At 33.6% G+C, this 24,543-nt stretch overlaps 2 protein-coding genes across 2 annotated transcripts; one reads left to right on the forward strand and one right to left on the reverse strand.

Annotated features, from left to right (window-relative positions):
• The first annotated feature begins 6,798 nt into the window (after positions 1–6,798).
• On the forward strand, positions 6,799–9,381 carry LOC105770540 (aspartyl protease AED3). Its single transcript, XM_012591786.2, has 3 exons — positions 6,799–7,347; positions 8,018–8,498; positions 8,889–9,381. Exons 1-3 carry the CDS (start codon positions 6,886–6,888, stop codon positions 9,242–9,244), a joined length of 1,299 nt encoding a protein of 432 aa, XP_012447240.1. The 5' UTR covers positions 6,799–6,885; the 3' UTR covers positions 9,245–9,381.
• Positions 9,382–10,596: 1,215 nt separating this feature from the next.
• Positions 10,597–15,270, reverse strand: LOC105771384 (putative disease resistance protein At3g14460). The gene is made up of 2 exons (XM_012592831.2): positions 10,919–15,270; positions 10,597–10,741 (listed from the first exon to the last, which is right to left on the reverse strand). The coding sequence occupies exon 1, from the start codon at positions 15,191–15,193 to the stop codon at positions 10,937–10,939; it is 4,257 nt and encodes a 1,418-aa protein (XP_012448285.1). The 5' UTR covers positions 15,194–15,270; the 3' UTR covers positions 10,597–10,741; positions 10,919–10,936.
• Between the last annotated feature and the right edge of the window lie 9,273 nt (positions 15,271–24,543).

A 24,543-nucleotide genomic window follows, 5' to 3' on the forward strand; every position in this document is an offset into this window, starting at 1 on the left:
TGTATAAATTGAATTGGTTTGAATTTTGTAATGTGTTTATTTGTGATACATGCTTAGTAAGGTATGATTGATTTGAATTGTAATTATCATTTATATATTTGAATTTAAAACAATTGAATTAAGGATATTCAAGTTTGATAATGTTATAAATGTACCATTATTCTTTGGTGTATGAAATGTGATAAATGACTGTGCTGAACTGTGTCTTGTTTGGTAATGCCTCGGAACCCTAATCCGGCGACGGATATGGGTTAGGGGTGTTACAGGTGTAATTATATACATGAAACTTAAATTGCATTATATATATATACATGAAATTTTAATTTTGATTCAACTGTTCATATTTTAAAAAATGAATATATACTTTTATCCTAATATTGGATTAATATAATTGTTTGTGTGCAAAATATCACATAAAATGGTGCCAATTTAAAATTTTGTCAATAATTTGTGAAAATTGAATCAAATTAAAATTTCATATAAGAAATTAATTACACAAAATTAAAATTCATATATTACATTATACATTAAATTAAAATTTATGTATAATTTTAATATTTATTTCTTAATTAAACCTAGCAACAAGACAATGCTTTGACACTATAAAAGATTGTTATTAATTAAATAATATTTTAAATTGAATTTAATAGGTGGAAATCATAAACATTTTATTTCTAATGTATCACATTGGAATTGGTTTGGTCTCCACTATAGTTGATGAAAATAATGTGTATTTACTCGATTTAGATAATTGATATTCAATTATTAATATTTGTATTTACTCTAAATTTATTACAGATAATAATTAGAATATTTAAATATAAATATTATGGGGATCAATAATATATAAATTTACAAATTCTAAGTTATGGTCTATTGGTGGGTGTTCATCTATTCCGAGAATAGTTTGACTTCAAATCATCGCTATAAAGAAAACAAGATATGAATCTACAAATATTTAAATACACTATGCGTAAATGTGATATGTATTTCAAGCTTTATTTTTATTTTTGGTAGAATAAAGGAGCATTCATAAAAACTTACATTAATAAAATTAAGCTAGGAGGATAATAATAAACAAACAAAGTCAAAGAAAAGCATTCAGGGAGGAGAAACTTTGTGAAGAGAAGATGTTGCTGCATTTTCTTTCTAAAGCATCAGGACAAAAGTTTCCTTCCTGTAAAACATGAAGCAAACGACTACATCAGAAGGTCTCCAATAAAGTCCTACAATATACAACCAAAGAACAAACAATAATAGATCTATTATTGTTGAAGTGGATGCCACTACTACTTGTCTAAGCAAAATATCAACGTAAAATATCAGAGAAGAACTCTTGCACCATTAAAGCAAATCCATGATCAGAAAAGGGTCAAGTAATTTGGTTTTTGAGAGGACCAAGTTCGGTCTAATTATTAAACCAGAAAGACATTGAGGATCCAGTAGAAACAAACTAGCTAAAGCCCATTTCAAGGAGGCGTTGAACACTTTTTAAGGCATTCCAAATAATCAAAGAATGAGAGTGATTACTTCTACAATTTAAATATTTCGAATGAAGATAGAGGCCCAAGGGGAATTTGGGTGGTGAATAAGCCTCTATTAATGTAAATATGATTCTAGCATGTAAATTTAATTCTAGCATGCACATTAGGATTTTGTCTAGTTTGTTTCTGTTAAGTATGACTCCTATTTTCAGTCAAATTTGAGAAATAATCTTTTAGTTAAACTCTGTTTATTTGTTTCAGTCAAACACTGATTAGTTTAGATTATTTTATTATTATTTGACATATGAATTTAGCCTATAAATAAGCTCTTTTACAACCTTAGTAAAAACATCCATTAGATATTAGAACTCATAACACATTTAGAGAATTTTGTGTTTACGTTTTGAGGGTTCCTTATTTTCGGGTTTTTAGGGTTTAGTTTTTTATCTCCATCTTTTGTACTCTTCATTTTTTTGCTATTCTAATAAAATTATCTTTGCTCGTGGTTTTTTATCTTCTTTGGAGGAGTTTTTTCACGTTAAATTTGTGTGTTCAATCTTCTCAATTTATTCCGCTATTTTTACTTGTTGCTTAATCGGGACGATCCTAACAAGTGGTATCAGAGCTAGTTCAAAGATCAGCTTATTCAGATATGGCAACAAGGTTTGAAATTGAGAAGTTAGATGGTGAGATAAATTTCAATCTGTGGCAAGTTCGGATGATGGCAATTCTAGTTCAATCCGGTTTGAAAAAGGTTGTTACCGGGAAAAAGCCTGAGAATCTAAATAAAATAGAATGGGAAGAGCTTGATGAAAAGGCCTTGTCTGCAATCCAGTTGTGCCTTGCGAATGCGGTATTGTAGGAGGTATTGATGGAGAAGACCTTATCCGTCTTGTGGAAAAGGTTAGAAACTCTTTATGCGACTAAGTCTCTGGCTAACCGTTTAGTGTTGAAACAACGTCTATTTACGTTTCGTATGAACGAATGTGAGCTTCTTAGAGATCACATCAGTCAATTCATTACTCTTTTAAATGATTTAAAGAACGTTGAGGTTCATATTGATGATGAAGATCAAGCTATGCTATTATTGTGCTCTTTACCCCCTTCACACAAGTCTTTCAGGGAGACCCTGATTTATGGCAGAGATAAAATCTCGTTTGAAGATGTGAAGGGTTATTTGTTGAGTAGAGACAAACTCGACAATGAGCTTCATTTGGATAGCAAGACAGATAATCAAGCTTCCGTTTTGGTAGCATCAAAGAAACGAGACAAAAGATGTCGCTATTGTAAAAAGTTAGGTCACGTCAAAGCAGATTGTTATAAACTGCGAAATAAAAAAGCTGCTGAGAGTAACGAGGAAGATGTAGCTGATGCTAATTTGGCCGATGAAAGCGGTGATGATTTCTTGTTAGTGTCAACGAGCGATAACTCCAAGCTCACGTTCGAGTGGATCCTAGATTCGGGATGTTCTTTCCACATGTGTCCCAATAGAGAATGGTTCTCTACATACAGTTCGGTTGAAGGTGGAGTTGTATGCATGAGAAACGATTCATCTAGTAAGGTAATTGGTATTGGTACTGTTAAAATTAGGATACACGATGGGACGATTAGGACACTCTCAGATGTCAGGTATGTACCTGATTTACGAAAGAATCTGGAGTATTTTAGACTTGAAAGGATGCAAAATCAACATCAAGTCAAGCGGCATTAAAGTATCTCGTGGAGCTCTCGTTTTGTTAAAAGGTAAAAGAACTGGCAGTTTTTATATTCTGGAAGGTTCTACAGTGACCGGTGAAATCGGACGTCCCTCGTCCGTTACAGAGTCGAAGTCAAGTCGTTTGGAGCGGAGGCAACTTGGTCATAGGAAGGAAAAATGTATGATCGTTTCGTTGAAGAGAGGTTCTCTTTTGGATTCAAGTTTTGAAAAGTTAGGGCACTGTGTTCGTGAAAATCAGACCCGGGTTAGTTTTGATTTGGCAGTGTACAAGTCGAAGGCTAGAAGTCTTCCAGTTTTTAAGCACAGATTTGACTCAGTTTTGATTTGGCAGTGTACAAATCTGTGCTTAAGTATGACCCCTATTTTCAGTCAAATTTGAGAAATAATGTTTTAGTTAAACTCTATTTATTTGTATCAGTCAAACACTGATTAGTTTAGATTATTTTATTATTATTTGACATATGAATTTAGCCTATAAATAGGCTCTTTACAACCTTAGTTAAAACACCCATTATATATTAGAACTCATAACACATTTAGAGAATTTTGTGTTTACGTTTTAAGGGTTCCTTGTTTTTGGGTTTTCGGGGTTTAGTTTTTTATCTCCATCTTTTGTACTCTTCATTCTTTTGCCATTATAATAAAATTATCTTTGCCCGTGGTTTTTTATCTTCTTTGGAGAAGTTTTTCCACGTTAAATTTGTGTGTTCAATTTCTCAATTTATTCCGCTATTTTTACTTGTTGCTTAATCGGGACGATCCTAACAGTTTCCGTCTCTTTTGGTCATACTTTAAACATTATGGCCCCTATTTCTTCCTCTTTTTCTATCTGTTGGCCAATTGCCCCCACCGTTTTTCGTTATTTAGCTCCTATTTCTTCACTGTCTCTCTATCTGATCTATCGCTATCATGGAGAAAATGGAGATTTCCCGTTCCATTTATGCTATTCTGGATAGAACAAATTATAACCTTTGGGCTTTCAAGATGCGTAGCTTCCTTATTGGTTGAAAATTGTGGCGCATTGTTACCGGATATGATATTCAATGTTTGTAAGACGGATGAGACTGTTACCGAGTAGAAAGAACGTTTGGTGGATTGGGATAGTAAGAATTATCAGATTATCACTTGGTTTTGTAATACTTCTGTTCCTAACATTTATGCGTAGTTTGATGAGTTTGAAACAAAAAAAGAGATCTGGGATTTTCTTGCTACTCAATATTGAACCACTGGTCTTGCTTACTATTTCTAACTATATAGTACATTGCACAGTCTCAAGCAAGAGCCCAGACAATCTCTGAATGCCTTTTTAGCCAAAGTGAAGCTGATCTGGACTATTGTCCCAAGCCAAAATCAATGAGGATCATCTTCGCCTTATTCAAGTATTTATGGCACTTCCCTGAATATGAGCCAGTTCGAGCCTCTCTGCAACATTGGAGTCCCCTTCCATCCTTAGACATTGCTCTTAAAGAACTTATTTTTGAGGAGACCCGTCTGGGGCTGGTTCAAGCATCTTTCTCCGACGTTGCTCTTACTACTAGACCACTGCCTTAGAAGTTTAGCTCTAGCAATGTTTTCTGTAAAAACTATCGTAAGAACGATCATCAATTCTCCTTTTACCCTAAGATGGAATATGAAAAAAAATTGTATTTCTTTCACCATTTAAAATCCAATTTGAACGAGATTTAAGAGCCCACAAATCTTGTTTGAAATCCAGAATGGAGTTATAATTGTTCAAAAGGTTTTTTTTTTCAAGGGATGAAAGAAAATCCGAGGGGTGATGAGAAAGGGCTTTTTGGATAGCTCGCAAGTCGTGCCAAAAATCTTTTCTTTTTATCATGAATATTACCAAAAATATCCTTGTTCCAGATAGAAAGAGCTAGCTGAGTATTCCTAATAGACGCAGAAAGGTTAAGACGACCTTCACTCCAAGATGACGATAAGAGAGGGAAAAAACCTTGATGATGAAACCATATTGTTTCAAAACGGAAGGGCTTGGGACAAAAAGCAATGTCTACGAGTTTTAAAAGAGAGTAGCACAAAGCAGTGGTTAGAGTGGGTATGGGTGAGGTAAGAAATCGAAGCCTCAAGGAAGATCGTTTGCCAAGATGAAATTGTGAGGGCAAGATTAAATCATTTTTGTATAAGTGAACGTAAGTTGGACAAAGTGAAATGAGGGCTAGTAAAAGGAATATCAGATAAAAGACAAGAATCCAAGCAATTCTAAAAAGCATTTAAGCGAGAATTATTCAATGGGTTCCTGCCTCTTTTATCAATGAAATAAGCAACCAATAGCCAAGACAGATAATGAACATCATGAATTGATTTTAGTAGAAAGTAACCAACTAACATCAACGTTGTTTACCTTCACAATGTTGGTGTGTGGGGATAAAAATAAACTTATTAGAAATTAACAAAGGCTTCAAGGTGTGTATTAATGTCACTTTCTTTAAGGTTTTATTCGTTTCCACTTATATTATGGTGTGCAAAAGAGTTATTGGAAAATAAACCTCGAGGATACAATGAAGCCCAATGACTTTCTACATTTTATACTGACGGAAACAGTCCACTGAGCACCGAGCGGAGCATAGCAATGATATCAATTTCTATAAAAAGTATAGAACAATCTGGAAATATAAAAGATGGTGGGAGAATAAAAAGAAATGTTATTTCTATGTTTTTGGGTGTGTTATACAAATGAAATTTCACTCTTATTTATAAGAGGTATCATGTTTCTTAATAAGGACATAAACTATCCAAATGGATAGTCATATCTTTAGCAATAAACATAATTATTCAATAGATATCTACTTGAATAATTATGACTATTTGTTAATAATCAAGTGACATAATTTTTAAATTTAAGAGACATAACTCATCACTATAAATAATGACAACTTTTAGTTAATAACAAAGTGACATGATTTTTTTTATTCATTTGCAACTATTGAAACACCTTAGGAAATATTCACAATAATGTATATTTCTTAGTTTGTGCCACAAAAATAATTTACCAGAGAACCAAATCATTAAATTTAACCAAATGTTGATTTATAAACAGTAAAGAAAAGGGTTACCATATCACAAAAGCCACTTTTTGCTGCTTGTAAAGTGGCTATAGAATCCCTTAGTTTTTCTATTAAATTGGCAAGCACACAAACACACGAGAAAAATGAAAAACCCAACTTTTTTTTCCTATAGATTTTCAAATCAAGCTTGACCCCTAGAACATGCTCAAAATCCCTCTTTCTCTCTCATTGTGACATAATGTGTTGAAAATATGATGAAAGTGGACAAAATATTACTTGTAGACCACATAATTTTATGTAACATAAATTAATAAAGTATTTAACTTTGTATAAATATATTAAAAATTAATATAAATATAAGGCGAATAATATACATGAAATGATTCAAACAGATATTATTTTTAGGTAGAATTGGACAAGGATTAGAGGTCCGGGCCTCCAAAAACAGCAAATGGAATACAGTCTGTTAAGCAAAACAACCCACTAAACTATATGTCAGTATACATGTCACTCCACTCCAGTTGGAAGGTTTCCCCACTTCTATATAATTATACATACAATGTATATACATACACTCCAATCCAATTAAAAGGCAAGCTTCCCACTTCTATTCTATCATTCTAAACCATCAAACAAATTTACACATTCCGAGAAAACTATGAAAACCCACATATATTTTTCTCTGGTTTTCTTCTTGTTTTCAGTAGCCCAAGGATTGAACCCCAAATGTGAGACCCAAGACCATGGTTCAAACCTCCAAGTGTTCCATATTTACAGTCCCTGCTCACCCTTCAAGCCCTCAAAGCCACTGTCATGGGAAGAAGATGTGCTCCAAACACAAGCCAAGGACCAGGCCAGGCTTCAATATTTGTCGAGCCTGGTGGCTAAGAAATCTGTGGTGCCGATAGCTTCTGGCAGGCAGATTGTGCAAAGTCCCACTTATATCGTGAGGGCCAACATTGGAACCCCACCTCAAACCTTGCTTATGGCCATGGATACTAGCAATGATGCCGCTTGGATACCTTGCACTGGCTGCCTTGGCTGCTCTTCTACTGTCTTTGACAATGCTAAATCCACCACTTTCCAGTCCCTCGGCTGCCAAGCTCCTCAATGCAAGCAGGTAACCTCCCAACCTTTCATTTCTCCGCAACTTCCTATGAATGCCAAAACCCTATCCATCTTAAGATTTTACACAGATTTGCTCCAAACGTGGATGTTATTCTTGTAAAGTTTCAGCAGCCAAAGGGTGCAGGAATAGGCTAAAATATTATTTTTATTTCCACATATTATTCAAAAAATCAATTAATATTTAAAATTTTAAATTTGAAAAATATAAAATTAAGATTTTAACTAATAAGATTTTATTAGTACCATTTAGATCTAGAGTAAAATTAAAAAAATACATTAAAATTAAATAATTCAAACAAATATATGAATTAAATTTAATTAAAATAAAATATAAAAATTAAATTACTTTCAATTCTCAATCGGAAATAATTTATTGGCTTAATACTTATTAAATGTAAATATTTAATATTGATTTTTTTAATATGTTTTAGCTGTTGAATTAGCTTTTGACTGATTTAATGTTTATTTGACTTATTATTCACCACTGATTTCGGATCCAATCTGATTTTTATCCTTAGCTTTAATAAATGATTGATGAAACAGAATTTGGACAAGACAAACCCAACATCTGCACCACTTTGATCCATTGCCAATCTATCAACTTTCCATGTACCTTGTCAATCTAATATCTTAAAAGCACTTGCATGACATGATGGATTCAGGTACAAAATCCCAGCTGCGATGGCAGTGGCAACACTTGCATATTCAACATGACCTACGGGGGTTCAACCATTGCAGCAAACCTCTCACAGGACACATTCACCTTAGCCAACGACTCTGTCTCGAGCTACACTTTCGGCTGCCTGCAAAAGACAACCGGCAACTCGGTGCCACCACAAGGTCTATTGGGGCTCGGCCGAGGTCCATTATCCCTTCTATCTCAGACCCAAGACCTGTACCAAGCCACATTTTCATACTGTTTGCCTAATTTTAGGTCCGCCAACTTTTCTGGGTCATTGAGACTTGGGCCAGTGGGGCAGCCAGTGAGGATCAAATACACCCCATTACTGAAGAACCCGAGGAGACCATCCCTTTACTTTGTGAATTTGATTGGAATTAGGGTTGGAAACAAAGTTGTTGATATCCCACCATCTGCCATTGCTTTCAATCCTACCACCGGTGCTGGCACCATTATTGATTCTGGTAATTTTTGCCTTTTATTCTATCAAAATATTTGCTTTTTTTAAAAAAGAAAATTATTTAATTTTTATGTGATGCAAAATTATAAAAAATAATATAATATATAATATAATTAAAATATATGTTTATTAAATTAATTCAAACTTTAAATGTTGAATTTTTTAAAGCTCTTTTTTGTGTTAGGCATAATTCCAATCTTATCAGTTGTCTTTAAAGTTGAGAACATAATAATGACAACATGCTGCATTATCGTATTCCAATTGCAACTGTTGAATATAGTGTACTTACTTTTGATTTTTTTTTTAAAAATATTTTCATTAAATGTTTCATGAAATTTAACTAAAAAAAGCGTAATTTAAAATATCACAATAATTTTGGCATTTAAAATTTCAGGTACCGTTTTCACCCGGCTAGTTGAACCAGCCTATGTAGCCGTCCGAGACGAGTTTCGAAGACGAGTTAAGGTGGCCAACGTAACATCTCTTGGCGGTTTCGACACATGTTACACAGTCCCGATTGTGGCTCCGACGATAACGTTCATGTTCACCAGCATGAACGTGACACTGCCACAAGACAACCTGTTAATCCACAGCACAGCAGGCAGCATCACATGTTTGGCGATGGCATCGGCACCGGATAATGTGAATTCTGTGCTGAATGTGATAGCCAATATGCAGCAACAGAACCATAGGATCCTTTTCGATGTGCCAAATTCCAGGTTGGGCGTTGCCCGTGAGCTCTGCACCTAAATTCTAGCTTTGTTCCCTAATTTATTTATCCCTGTTTTCGTGTATTTTATTGTGTGACCATCGTATTTAAAGTATTTAATATTTATGTAAACTTAAATGTATTAATAATTTGCAACATTAAATTTTGATATTTGGTATATTTGTGTTGAATTTTTGTACAACATATTTATTACTAAAATCTAAGTTTATTTTATCAACAAGTGGTTGGAAGAAGTGAGAGTGAACTTCTTCTTGAAATATTTAAATCAAGTTTCAATATTGGAATTGACATTATATGGAGGGTTTTACCAAAATACCACTTCCGGCCTGAACAATATTAAACTCAAACAATAAAATAGATGATAGCACTTGTGCGTATAAAAAAAAATGTAAATCAATTTTTTGCTTTTAAAAAGAAAAATTCAAAATCATGGGCTCTGGCATATTTATTCGAGAGCTAAATTAGTTCAAGTTTATTCAGCTCAATTTGTAGAGGTGAATTTAGGGGGGCTGGGCCCGACTTCCCTAAATTTTTAAAATAATTATTAAGTCCTCAGGTTTTAAAATTTTTATTTTGATATTATAATTAGTATTTTTAGAAAAGATAAATTTGTGTTTGGTTCCCCAAAGTTTTTTTAAATTTGAATCCTTTAATAGAATTTATAATTTTTTATTATAAAGTTAGTAACATTTTAGTTTAATTTGGTAAACGAATACAATTTAGTATCTAAATATTAATCGATAAAAATAAAGTTTAATAATTGCAATAACTAAATATAAATGTATTTAAATATTAATTAAGTAAAAAAATTAAATAATCATAATATCTAATACAAATTGAGCATTTAACTCTTTTTTTTCTAAATTTTGATAATAAAATTATCTCGAATTTAAAAATAGGCTTAGCCTGTACTTTGAACATGTATATTTTATAAAAATACCCGATCCCTCTTATTAACAATTCTGACTTCATCTCTGTCAACTTGAATTAAAATTTTAATATTAAAATTAATAATTTTATTTGAATTGATTGTATAAATATATAAACATGCTTTCAATATATTATTATTATAAAGTAGTGAAATGGGCATTTTAAGATTCAAGCCTGGTTGGAATAGGTTTAGGTAAAATTTTCAAAAAATTGAGCTATGGGCTGGCTGGATTGAAAATGTCCATAGGTTAGATCTAACTCATGTATAATATCAATGTTGTAAACTTAACTCTATTCAAGATATAAGCTTTGAATTTTTCTAAATCTAACTCTATTCAAGCACGTCACTTTTTATAATTTTTTAAATATAAATTATTAATTTAATATAATTTTAATATTTATATTAAAGTATTTTATATTGTTAGATTTTTTTTGATTTTAACTAAACTTGAATACAAATAAATAAAAAGATTTAAACATAAATGTATGGGACATAAAATAATGTAGAGGAAATGAGAAATTCGGATCTCACGGGTGTCACTGCTGCTGAAGGGTGTTATAGGATCATACATTTCCCAAATCCCAAACTGCATGCAAAAGAGGAGGTGAAAATAAATAAAAATTTTCAGATATTAGTTACACTAATCTATGAAACTCGGATGAATATCATATATGAATATATACAAGGTTATAATTTATTTAAAAATTCATATTTCGTAACTGTATTTCGAATGTGTTGAAGAATTGGAGTAATATTAATATACCTTGGACTTGTATCACTTTTACTCCTCTGAATCACTTTCTTCTTCTTCCTCCGTATCATAGATGAATCTATTATCAATCTGAACAAAAGGGATGCGAGCAATGTTGGACCAGTCTTTCCCTTCATCCCTTCTGCAACTTTCTTTTAACAATGGACAGTCATGGATATATAATTCCAACAATGACATAAGCATGTCTCTTCCGGGCAAACATTTCAGCTTTGGAAGTTTAACAATGGACAGACATTCAAGGAAGGGAAGGTTTTGAAAGCCCTTGGAAGACAGGGTTTCGACATTTGGGAAATCGCTGATGGCGAGTTTGCTTAGAGAACAAGGCAACATCATGCCTTTCCCTTCATGTGGAAACATTACCCCATCTGAATATCCTCCATGGATTGCAAGTCTTTTAAGAGAAGTGAGCTTATGGAATCCCCAATGGATCAGTCCTTCAAGAATTTCAGGTTTTGAGATTGTAAGCGAAGTCAAGTTTGTAGGGAAACCTTCTTCAGGAAAGGTTAATAAACATGGACAGTTTGATATCTCCAGTTCCTGAAGATATGTGAGGCAATGCAGGCCATTTGGTAGAGCTTGGAGTATACGGCACCAGCTTAGATGCAGCACATGTAGGCCGGTTGAGGGCAACCTGGAAACCGAAACCAGATTCCGAAAGCATTCGATATGCAGTTGCTGCAGATAGCTGAGCTTGTCCAATCCATCTGGCAGATACTGAATTTTTTCACACCTGGCAATAAAAATGGACTCAAGGCAAGTGTTGTTGTGAACTGAATCTGCAATGGATTCCAGCATTTGGCAAGTGTCTATCCGCAGGTGTTTAAGCCCCACAGGTAAGTAGCCACTTGATGATAAATAGGCCAATTTTGGACAACTCCATATCTTCAGATGTTGAAGCTTAACAGGTAAATCACCTGTTGATGATAAAGATGCTAGAGAACGGCATCGTTCAATTATCAGATGGCTAAGTAAAGATCTTCTGCTGATGTTCATACCATCTTCATCTAATAAACACTTCAAATTATCACAATTTTTTACCACCAACCCTTTTAGCGTAAGAGGCAAGTTGTCGTGTGAAAATGACAACAGTTTCGGGCATTTTACAATCTCTAGCTCCCTAAGGGATGTAAGATTGTACATAGTTGCAGATAACTTCTCTAATTTTTCACAATGCTTGATTCTTAGATGTTCAAGACTGCAAAGTGTTTCCATTTGTCGCACCTCTTCTTTTTGCCCTCCTATGGATATCCCCATTGAAACAAGTTGAGAACAGTTCAAGATTTCCAAATTCCGGAGGAAACTTGATTGTGCTAACCATCCTGCTCCATTGTGGCACAAGGAAGGAAGCTCTCTACAACCACCGACCCGAAGAAACTCGGTTTGTGATAAGCCTAACATCAACCCTTTTAAACAAGAAAACCATGTGATATTTGAGAGAGTGGCCTTCTTGATTGAGCAAAGGTCAAGAGAGCCATCATGTCTCACTCTTTTGCAGCCAACAATTTCTATTTCATACAACCTGGAATGCTTTGGAACTGAAACTTCCAATAGTTGACAGTCATGGATCACAAGCTTTTCCAAGCAAGGAAGATAGTTTGGTAAGCTCCCCAACAGTTTGGGGCATTTCTTGACAGAGAGATCACGGAGGCAATTGAAGTTTCCGGTTTTCTCATCGGCTTGGTATGTATTCCACTCCTTCAACTCTGGCATTTCTTCGAAACGAAGAATCTCTAATGCCGGAAATGCATTTGAGCAATTTTCTCCATAGAACTCAACACCTATCTTATTGACATAATCCATTCCTTTGACATAAAGGGCCTTCAAAAACGGCAGTTGTCCAAGTGCTGGTAATGAAGTACACTTGTGGCAATGTTCAAACTCTAAGAACATTAAATTTTTTAATGAACAATCTCTGACCCATGTCGGGAATGTCTGACCACCATAACACTTGATGGAGAGTTTCTTAAGTTTCTTATGCGGTTGAAGTAAGCTCAACACTTCTTTTTCGACTCCTGCGTTTTGTAAATCACCTTTCACGTCCGCACTCCACTTCAATTCTAGATCATCAAGGCTGAACTTACTGAACAACATAGCCTCCGTTGCATCTTGAGCATTGACAAGATGTTCCAATCCTGAGATAGAAAGTTGACCTTTGAGATAAGATAAATTCTTCAGCTCCCTTATCTGATATCCAACACCTTGGCCTATAACAAAGTTGGACAATGACTGGAGACCAATCAATTCACCGATTCCAAACGGCATCCGTTCAATTGAATTTGCATCAGTAATATCAAGATGCTGTAGATTGGCTAAAAGTCTCAAATCAGATGGTAAGTGTTTAAGGCGATCGCAGCCTCTCAACAACAATGTCTGTAGGTTAAAGAGTGTACATATAGATTCAGGGAGGCTTTTGATTTTAGTGTAAGAGAAGTTAAGGTAGCGGATATGTGTCAGATCACCAATTGAATCTGGTAGCTTGGTGAGGTAGTACCCTTCGAGAGAAAGCACTCTTAAGCGTCTCAATCTCGGCAACAAATCGATAAGAACACTGTTAGATAGGTAGCAGTCTCCATCATTTGGCAACATAAATGACATAAATGTTCGTAAATGCTCTGCATCACCGACTGTATGGAACCTTTTGAATCCATTATACCTACTTCTGATGAAGGATGAGTATCGAGCACAGCTCAAAATTTTCTCATCACCCTCTAGTCTAAAGCATATGTCTCCTGCAACCGATCGAGCTAGATCATTGATGAGGTCATGCATCATGAACTGAGATTTATTCCTGCTACATCTTTGAAAGAAAGACCTTGACACAAGATCTTGAAAGTACATGCTACCTAGTTTTTTGATTTGCAGCCTTTTAGTGTTTACTTGTTGCAACATTCCTTCTGCCATCCATAACAGCACTACTTCCTCCTCTCGGAACTCATAGTCTTTAGGGATAATTGAGCAATACGAAAAACATTGTTTTAGATGTTGTGGAAGGTGATAGTAGCTCAGCCTTAGAGCTGGAATTATGCCACTTTGCTCTTCTGATGAATTCCATATCTCATTCTCCAATACATCTTTCCATGCATCTGGATCAACACGAGTTCGAAGCAGGCCTCCGATTGTTTTAGCTGCTAAGGGCAAGCCTTTACACTTCTTCACAATCTGTTCTCCAAGTTCTTTCAAGTCCAAATGACCACTGAAATCTTTGGCTCCTATGGAATGTTGAGCTAAAATGAACAAACAATCATCATTTGACAGTTCTTTCAGTGAGTAATCCGGAACCGTTTTCATAACTGATGAGACGTTCTGGTTTCGCGTTGTCACAAGAATCTTGCTTCTCGAATCCCCTACTTCGAAAGGAGATCGAAGGATGGTCCAATCATTGTAACTCATATTCCAAATATCATCCAAAACAAGCAGAAATTTCTTTTTGGACAGCTTCTCCTTCAATTTGACTTGAAGCAAATTCAGATTATTTACATCATTGCAAGATGCATCACAAGTGACCGACTGCAAAATCGATTTTGTTATCCTAACGATATTGAAATCTTCAGAAACACACACCCATGCTTTGACGTCGAAAAGATCTTGGACCCTATTATCATTGTAAACTAGTTGAGCAAGAGTTGTCTTACCAATTCCTCCAATGCCAACAATGGGGACGACAGAAACTTGAACATCAGTATCACCATCCATTAAAAGCAAATCAATCACTACATTTTTATCATATTCTCTACCATAAACAAGAGCTTCATTCACCAAAGAACTTGTTGGTGGTCTTTCAACTCTCTTAGGCCTACCAACATCGAACTCTCTTAATTGCAACTCATTTTTCCAAGTGACCAAATCATCCAATCTAGAACTAATGGCTTTAATCTTGTTCATCATCTTATATCTAAACAAGAAAGCATTCGGACCAAAACTTGCAGTGAAGCTATGAATGATCTTCCTTACCTTACTTCGGTGCGCTTGTTGATCTTTCGTTAACTTGTTACGAAGAGCTTCTGTAGCAAACTCGTCCAAGATGTCGTCGACATCGAAAGCCAAGTCTCGGAGCTTGGACAACCACATCTTCACATGCTGGTCCTTCAATTGCTTCTCCTCTGCATCAGCAAGCACTGCATGGACAGTCCTCAGTACTGTCTCCAGCTTGTTAAGTTCCTTTTGAACCTCTTTTTCAGTGGCGAAGTGGAGGGTATCAGGAGAGGTTAAGTTGGCAAACAAGGCCTCAAAGAAAGAGGATATGGCAATTTCTCCAGAGAAGTACATGGCTCAACCTTGAGCAGCACTGAGATGGGAATTGATTGATAATTCAACAGTAAGGGGTTGGATTAAAAGTGTGAAGGGACTTAAGACAGCTAGAAATCCTGTCATTTTCTTTTGAGTTTTCTATAATACAAATATGGATGGATGGACCCCCAGTGTTTGAAAGCAAGGGTAAAAATTGTCAAAGAATCAAAACTGTGTTGACTTTAGGGATGAGGATGCTTCCGCGTAGTAATGAATGACCAAATAATTTCAAACCAATTCGATAGTAACATTTTGTTACTTTTAAGCAATTTTTCTCTGGTGACACCAATGTCATATCCTACGCCCAATACACAAGTCAATTATGATCCATCTTTTTGTTTTTAACAAATTTAAAATTTAATTCTTTTTATTTTTTTAAAATTAGGTCCAATTATTAATGTTTTAAATTTCTTTTAGTTAATTTTATTGATGTAACGTTTTAAAATAAAAAAAAGTTACTCACTTGATCATAATGTAATTAAAAAAGGCATTGTAATGTCAGCAACCTTTTAGCCTAGTGATAAGAGCATCATATTGTAGGCATAAAATAAGGGGCTGTGCTATGGTGTTGCCCCTTTCTAGCTGCTGTTATATCTGCTGCCTTGAAGCTCGGAAGTCGCCACCGTCGTCTCCAACTGCCGCTGCCGGCGTCTAGTTCAGGTGAGGCAGTTGCTGCCGTTTTATTTTTAACCAACTTTTTGTTTGTTTGTTTGCGTTGTAAAATGTTAACAAAGTTAAGCTGTTTGCTAATGTATTTTGACTTCTCCTTTATGGCTTTATGTGCTTATTTTTTTATGGGAGAGATGGGGCTATTTATTGTATCCATTTCCAATTGGTTTTTCCCATTTCTATTATTTTATTTTTATTTTTTAAAATTTTCCCATATTTTACTTATTTTTAAAATTTTATTTATTTTAATATTTAGACTAGCCAATTCAAGAGTTAAATTGACCAAAACGATTAAACTGAAAACCGTGATATGAACGATTATAAATAGTACAATCTCATGATTTTATTCAAAGATTAAGTGAATATGTACAACTAACCCTATATTATAACATTTTACTATAACAACTAAATTTATTGTAGAACTAATTTTTATGTTTTGTTGTTACCTTTTATACCACATTTTCATATATAACAACAATATTCATAAAGTACTAAATTAATTATCTATAAAAGTCTTATGTCTCAAATTTTAATTATATTCTTAAGTGAAATGAAAATAATGAATTTTAGTTAAATATTATTTCACTTAATACTTATTCATTTTGGCACTGGTCTATTTTGATCAATTTGACTCGTGTGTTTTATTTTGTATATCCCATTACTCTAATTTGATTTTTCGTTAAAAAATTAAACCAACCATAATGTGTCAAAAAATTACTTAAAATTAATAACAGAAAATTCAAATTATTAAAATAAAAATTATAAAAGTCCAATTTTTTTAGAAAATTATAAAACTAAAAAACTATAATTTATTTTTGAAAATTATAAAATTATAAGTATGCAAAACAAAAACAGATTTCATAACATTTTAAAATTTTGTTTGTTTGGAATTTATGGATTTTAAAAATTTTAGAATTTTATGAAAACTTTTAAAAGTTTTAAGAATTTCTTTTATATATTTTAAGAAATTTCGAGTTTTTTAGTAAAAATAACATAAAATTCTTAAAAAATTCTGAAAAATTTAGAATTTCAAATAAACCATTTGTTTAAACTTTATGGAAATTTCTAATTTTTAAAAAGTTTTACATGTAATTTTAACTTTTATAATTTTCAAAAATAGATTATGATTTTTTATTTTTATAATTTTGTTTTTGGACTTTTTAGGTAGGTTTTTTTTTTTGGATTTCTAATGATTTTTTTAGTTTTGTTATATTTTTAAAAATTCAAGTGAATTTTTCACTTTTTCTTCTACATGGCGGTCAATGGTTAGTTTAATTTTTTTAAAAAATTTGGGTTGGGATAACATAGATTACAAAATTAAAGTACAGGGCTTAAACTGATAACAAGAATAAAGTATAAGAGCCAAACTAATAAAAAATAGTATAAGTACTAAAGTGATGATTTATCTATAATAAAAGGGCCAACAGAGATACTAAGCCATATTATTTCAAGAAAACCTTAAATTTTATTAAAAATTATATTAATCATATTTATTAAATAAAAATAATATTAAATAATTAGAATTAAACCTATAAAATTTATCATATTTATTAAATATACTATCTAACTCTCGTTAATTAACAATAGGGTAAACTACACATGTAATCACCTAATTTTCATAAGTATCATTTTAGGAAGAGTAGTTTGTATCTCTTTTCATTTTGATCATCTTTCCCAATAAAAGTTAATGGAAATCCCACGTGGAATTCCAATTCCTTTTCTTTCACTCGGAAATTTTATAATTAATAAATAATTTTTATAATTTATACCAAACTTAATAAAATCTTTTTTTTTATTTCACTTATTTTCTTCATCCTCAAGAGCAAAAAGAAAAATCAATCTCCCAAGCATCAAATCTTGGTCGCCTATTCACCGTCGCCGTCGGTCTTGAAATGCCGTCATCAGGCCACGCTTCGACGATAACCCACTGTCCAAAGCCACCCAAGACAAAGTCTTTCCTTCTTTTCTTCGCTATTTCTCTTTTTTTTCTCCTTGAGTCATCATAGCCACTATTGCCCCTCTACCCAAAACTGCTACCCCCATTAAACCTCCGCCATCAAACACTGCTTAGAAGCTTTTTTATAAAAATCATTCTAAAATTTTGAAATAATTACAAAAATAATCCACTTTTTTTTTATTATGTACATAAATGACCTAAAATGAATCGTGAAAGTTGGTAAAACCAAAGAGATTGATACCACCAACATGCCATGTCAGCCAGTCAGATTAAAAAAAATCAATTTTTCTAATGGAGCCATATAGAAAGGCGCCATTTGTATAAATACAAGAGAAATATCATTATTTTTCATTAATAGAACCATAAAGAATGGTACTACCACTTTAATGTGCCAATTTTTTTAGAATCGTTTTTTCTTATTTAAAAATAAAATTGATATTTTATTTGGTGGAGCTATAGAGAATGACGCCATCAATATTCTATGTTAGTTTTTTCTAAATGTATTTTTTTAATTTTAAATTAAAATTTATATTTTATTTGGTGAAGTAATTCTCTTTGGCGTAATTAAATGACTATATATAACCTCAATGGTAGTTCACTCTAAGTTGAAAGAGAGATGAGTGTTTTTTTATGTTTGATTCTTTATGTTTATTTAGAAAATTTTATAATTTAAAGGTATGTCCGACACCGACAAATTTAATGATTATATTCGACGACAATCTCAAGTAAAATTAGGGGTCTCGGTTGCCAGCTATTTATTTGGTAACGGGTTCAAATTGGTTTTGTAAGTCTTTTCGTTGGCTGTGGTAGGACGATAATGGGTTTAAATTGGTTATGCAACTAACAAGTGGATTATTTGGGATTCTCTAGGTCAACGGGATGTTTGAAGGTTTTAAGGAATCCCAAATCGAATTGCACGAGTAAGATCATCAATATCAGCAGCATCCGAGCTACAAGATAATAGCACCAAAAAACTTGCTCAGTTGACTTGCTCGTGTTGCGGTTAAATATTGTATTTTTCAATTTGTAAGACACAATGTTGTTGGTCTTGAACAAAATCGTTTAATTATATTTTATCTGTAAGATAAAATGTTGTCGACCTTGAACAAAATCGTTTAATTATGTATTATTTGTAAGACACACAATCATTTAATTTTTTTTTAGTATTGAAAAAGTTGCTTGTGTTGTAAAATTATATATTGTAAGTTAAGTGAAATTATTTTGAATGTTGCAAATGTAAAATTATCTTTTGTAAAATATAATTTGTGAATTATGTAAATTGATAGTTATTTAAAATGTTGGCAATATAAACTAATTTTCATTTAAATTATTTCTGTAATGTGAATTAATAGTTTGATAATGGGCATTTTAAAAGAAATATAAAAGAGAGGACCAAAAATAAAGAAAGTTTGGTAAAAAATGAGAAAGAAGAAAAAAAGAAAGTGGGAGAGGGAGTTGGCCGAAAAAGAATGAGAAAGGATTGATTTTAAAAAAATATATATATACTAGGGAATTTTTAAAAGAAATTTAAAAAAAAACCAAAAAAATAAATATGAAAAAGCTTATTGATTGGTCACATCGCATCAACCGCATTAGCGACGTGACTAGTCAGGAGAGAGGATAGTTTCTTCTTTTTAATGTAAAAAAAGAAAGAAAGAAAATTTTACTTGTTGTTGAAGTCGGCTGGGCTTTTTTTTTTTTATAAAAATAACCTTAAATTTTTGAATAAATACAAACATGACTTTTTTTTATTATGTACATAAATCCCCGCACGACGGTTGATGCACTTTGTCATCTAGAAAGCTTTCAAGTTTTGAGAATATAGTTCTACATTCATCGACGTCGCCCTTCAAGCGTTGTCTTCCATGACATTCTTCACATGTTCGACGTGCACATGCCTAACATCCATTTGTTTTGTTTGTCTCAACCCCATTTTTAGCATAAAGGTTGTCAGTCTATAAAACATAGCTAAGAACGCGTATGCCTCAAGATGGAATTAACGACCTTAATGAGGTTGTCGTCATATGACCATATCGATACATATCATCAAAACATTGAGTCCATTACCACGACTCCATGCTACCCAATCATTGTTTGAAAGAAAGATTAAACCCTGCCATATCAATCTCCAACCTCGCCAGCTTATGTCTGAATTGATGCGATTCCAGTTCGTACCCTACATATGTATTTTGATAAAACATGTTACAGTCCTTTTAGTAAATGGACTCAAAATATTTACAAAGACAGTTTTAATTACAATATTTGTACACATGTTCACGATTTGTTTGCACCAGTCTTTGTTCTTGTACCATTGTGGAAGTTGACAGCGTTGTGGCGAATGCAATAGACGAACATCCACGGAACCTTGGATCGACAGATCGCAGCAACAAGACCCTTGGATCTGTTAGAGACAATGCAATTGTTGTCTTGCTTGACAACATGCCTCCGCAAGTTTCTAATGAAAAATTCCTACGATTCGAAGTTCTACAACTCCACGATGGCGAAAGTGATCGATAGTACATTTCGATTACCGTCTTCTGCAACTGCAATCAGTAATATCTATATGTATTTTTCATAAAACCATGTTCGATCAACCTGCACAAAGGTTTCAGTGGGAGAAGGCCCTAATGTCACAAAAGCCACTTTTTGCTGCTTGTAAAGTGTAAATAAAATCCCTTAAATTTTCTATTAATTTGACAAGCAGAAGTTCATGAGCGCGCACACACACAAGAGAAATGAAAAACCCAAATTTTTTTCCTATAGATTTTCAAATAAAGCTTGACCCTTGTGTTGAAAATATGATGAAAGTGGACAAAATATTACTTATAGACCACATAATTTTATGTAGCATAAATTAATAAAGTATTAAACTTTGTATAAATATATAATACTTTTAAAAATATTTTAATATAAAATTTAATATAAATATATAAGGCGAATAATATACATGAAAATGATACAAATAGATATAATTATTCATATGTCACTCCACTTCACTTGAAAGGTTTCCCCGCTTCTATATAATTATACATATATACAATGTATAAACATACACTCCAATCCACTTAAAAGGCAAGCTTCCCACTTCTATTCTATCATTCTAAACCATCAAACAAATTTAAACATTCCAATAAAACTATGAAAACCCACATATTTTCTCTGGTTTTCTTCTTGTTTTCAGTAGCCCAAGGATTGAACCCCAAATGTGAGACCCAAGACCAAGGTTCAAACTTCCAAGTGTTCCATATTTACAGTCCCTGCTCACCCTTCAAGCCTTCAAAGCCACTGTCATGGGAAGAAGATGTGCTCCAAACATAAGCCAAGGACCAAGCCAGGCTCCAATATTTGTCAAGCCTGGTGGCTAAGAAACCTGTGGTGCCGATAGCTTCTGGCAGACAGATTGTGCAAAGTCCCACTTATATCGTGAGGGCCAACATTGGAACCCCACCTCAAACCTTGCTTATGGCATGGATACTAGCAATGATGCCGCTTGGGATACCTTGCACTGGCTGCCTTGGCTGCTCTTCTACTGTATTTGACAATGCTAAATCCACCACTTTCCAGTCCCTCGGCTGCCAAGCTCCTCAATGCAAGCAGGTAGCTCCTCAATGCTAATTCCAGGTTAGGCGTTGCCTATGAGCTCTGCACCTAAATTCCAGCTTTGTTCCCTAATTTATTTATCCCTATGTTTGTGTATTTTATTGTGTGATATTTAATATTTATGTAAACTTAAATGTATTAATAATTTGCAACATTAAATTTTGAAATTTTGTATATTTGTGTTGAAATTTTGTACAACATATATATTATCAAAATCTAATTCTATTTTATCAACAAGTGGTTGAAAAAAGTGAGAGTGAACTTCTTCTTAAGATATTTAAATCTAGTTTTAATCTTAGAATCGACATTATAGGGAGGGCTTTACCAAAATACCACTCCTAGCCTAAACAATATTAGACAAACAATAAAATAGATGATGACACTTATGCATATAAAAAAAATGTAAATCAATTTTTTGCTTTTAAAAAGAAAAATTCAAAGCCATGGGCTCTGGCATATTTATCCAAGATAATAGCATCGAAAAACTTGTTCAGTCGACTTGCTCGTGCTGCAGTTAAACATTGTATTTTTCAATTTGTAAGACACAATGTTGCCAGTCTTGAACAAAATCGTTTAATTTTTTTTTTAGTATTGAAAAGGTTGCTCGTGTTGTAAAATTATATATTGTAAGTTAACTGAAATTATTTTGGAATGTTGCAAATGTAAAATTATATTTTGTAAGATATAATTTCTGAATTATGTAATTTGATAGTTATTTAAAATGTTGGCAATGTAAACTAATTTTCATTTGAATTATTTCGTAATATGAATTAATCGATTGATAATGGGCATTTTAAAAGAAATAAAAAAGAAAGGACCAAAAATAAAGAAAGTTTGGGAAAAAAATGAGAAAGAAAAAAAGAAAGAAAGTGGGAGAGAGAGTTGGCTGAAAAAAAGAATGAGAAAGGGTTGATTTTTAAAAAATATATATACATAATATATATATACTGGGGCATTTTTAAAAGAAATATAAAAAAGACCAAAAAATAAATATAAAAAAGCTTATTGACTGGTCACATCGCGTCAACTGCGTCAGCGACATGACTTGTTAGGAGAGAGGGTGGCTGCTTCTTTTTAACATAAAAAAGAAAGAAAGAAAAACTTACTTGTTGTTGAGGTTAGCCGAGCTTTTTTATAAAAATAACCCTAAAATTTTGAATAAATACAAACATGACCCTTTTTTATTTTGTACGTAAATCCCCGCGCTACAGCTGATGCACTTTGTCATCCAAAAATTTTCCAAGTTCCTAGAATATAGTTCTACATTCATCGACCTCACCCTTCAAACATTGTCTTCCATGACTTTCCTGACATCATCGACGTGCACGTGTCCAACCCCATTTTTGGCATGAAGGTTGTCAGCCTATAAAATGTACCTAAGAACGCGTACGCCTTAAGACGGAATTAACGACCTCAACGAGATTGTCATCATATGACCATATCGGTACCCATCATCAAAACATTGAGCCCATTACCACGACTCCATGCTACCCAATCATTGTTTGAGAGAAAGATTGAACCTCGCTATATTAATCTCCAACCTCGCCAGCTTATGCCTGAATAGATATGGTTCCAGTTCGTACCCTGCATATGTATTTTGATAAAACATGTTACAATCCTTTTAGTAAATAGACTCAAAATATTTACAAATACAGTTTTAATTACAATATTTGTACCCATGTTCACGATTTGTTTGCGCCAGTCTTTGTTCTTGTACCATTGTGAAAGTTGACAACGATGTAACGAATGCAATAGACGGACCTCCACGGAACCTTGGATCGCTGAATTGCAACAACAAGACCCTTGGATCTGTCAGAGACAATGCAAATGTTGTCTTGCTTGACAACATGCCTTCGCAAGTTTCTAATGAAAAATTCCTATGACTCGAAATTCTCCAACTCCACGATGGCGAAAGTGATCAATAGTACATTTCGGTTACCATCTTCTACAATCGCAATCAGCAGTATCTGTGTGCATTTTCCATAAAGTCATGTTCCATCAACCTGCACAAGGGTTTGAAGTGGGAGAAGGCCCTAACTGTAACACCCCTAACCCATATTCGTCGCCGAAACAGGGTTACAGAGCATTACTGAAATTTACTAATCAAATATAGACATTTAATATCATTTAACATTTATATCAGAAACCATTCAAAATCATACATATTGTCCCTTATAAGAGTCCTCGAGACCTAAAATACACATTAGAAACAAGTCGGGACTAAACTGGGTACTCGAAAAATTTTTCGAAAAATATCGAAATTTTGCAAAGGTGCAAGGGTCATACGCCCGTGTGCCTAGGCCGTGTGTCTCACATGGTCAAGAGGAACACTCGTGTCTCAGGCCATGTGGGCATTCAAAATAGGGACACACGGTCGTATCCCAACCCGTGTCCAAACTAGGGAGCCCTCTGACTTGGGTCACACAGCCAAGCTGCACGCCAGTGTGCTAGGCCGTGAGCATACTGACTTGCATTAAATAGGTCCAAGGGTCACACGAACAAGGCACACGACTGTGTACTAGGCCGTGTGAATATTTTGAACATTCTGTTTTGAAATTTTAAAGATGCAGGGGAAACACGGCCAAACCACACGCCTATGTGTTAGGCCATGTGAACAATTATGAACATACTTACTTATGAAAAATTTAAAATACAGGAAACACACGATTGTGCTACCTGGCCATGTGTCACACACGGCTGAGACCAAGCAGGACAAAAATATGCATTTTCCAAGCCATATTTCTCACCCTACATTTTTCCATTAACTAATCAAACAATTTTGGACACCAATATACCATAACAAGACACTCAAGTCAAGCCAAATTCAAGATTTGTTATAACATATCTCTACTTTGTATCTTATTATCCAACTTACCAAATTGATCTAATTCATATGGATGCTTATTCATACCAAACATACTAGTTCAACCCTGTCATCAACATACCTATAATTTAACCATTACTCAACCATATCAAACACATAACAAGTATGCTAATGTCATACATATGTATACATCAAAATATGTCCCACTCAAGCCATTTCAATGGCTACTTATAACAAAATTTTTTACAAGTCAACATTAGTCAAATTACCCTATACATT

Source organism: Gossypium raimondii, chromosome 5 (assembly GCF_025698545.1).
Source record: "Gossypium raimondii isolate GPD5lz chromosome 5, ASM2569854v1, whole genome shotgun sequence".
In the NCBI taxonomy this organism is placed as follows: Eukaryota; Viridiplantae; Streptophyta; class Magnoliopsida; order Malvales; family Malvaceae; genus Gossypium; species Gossypium raimondii.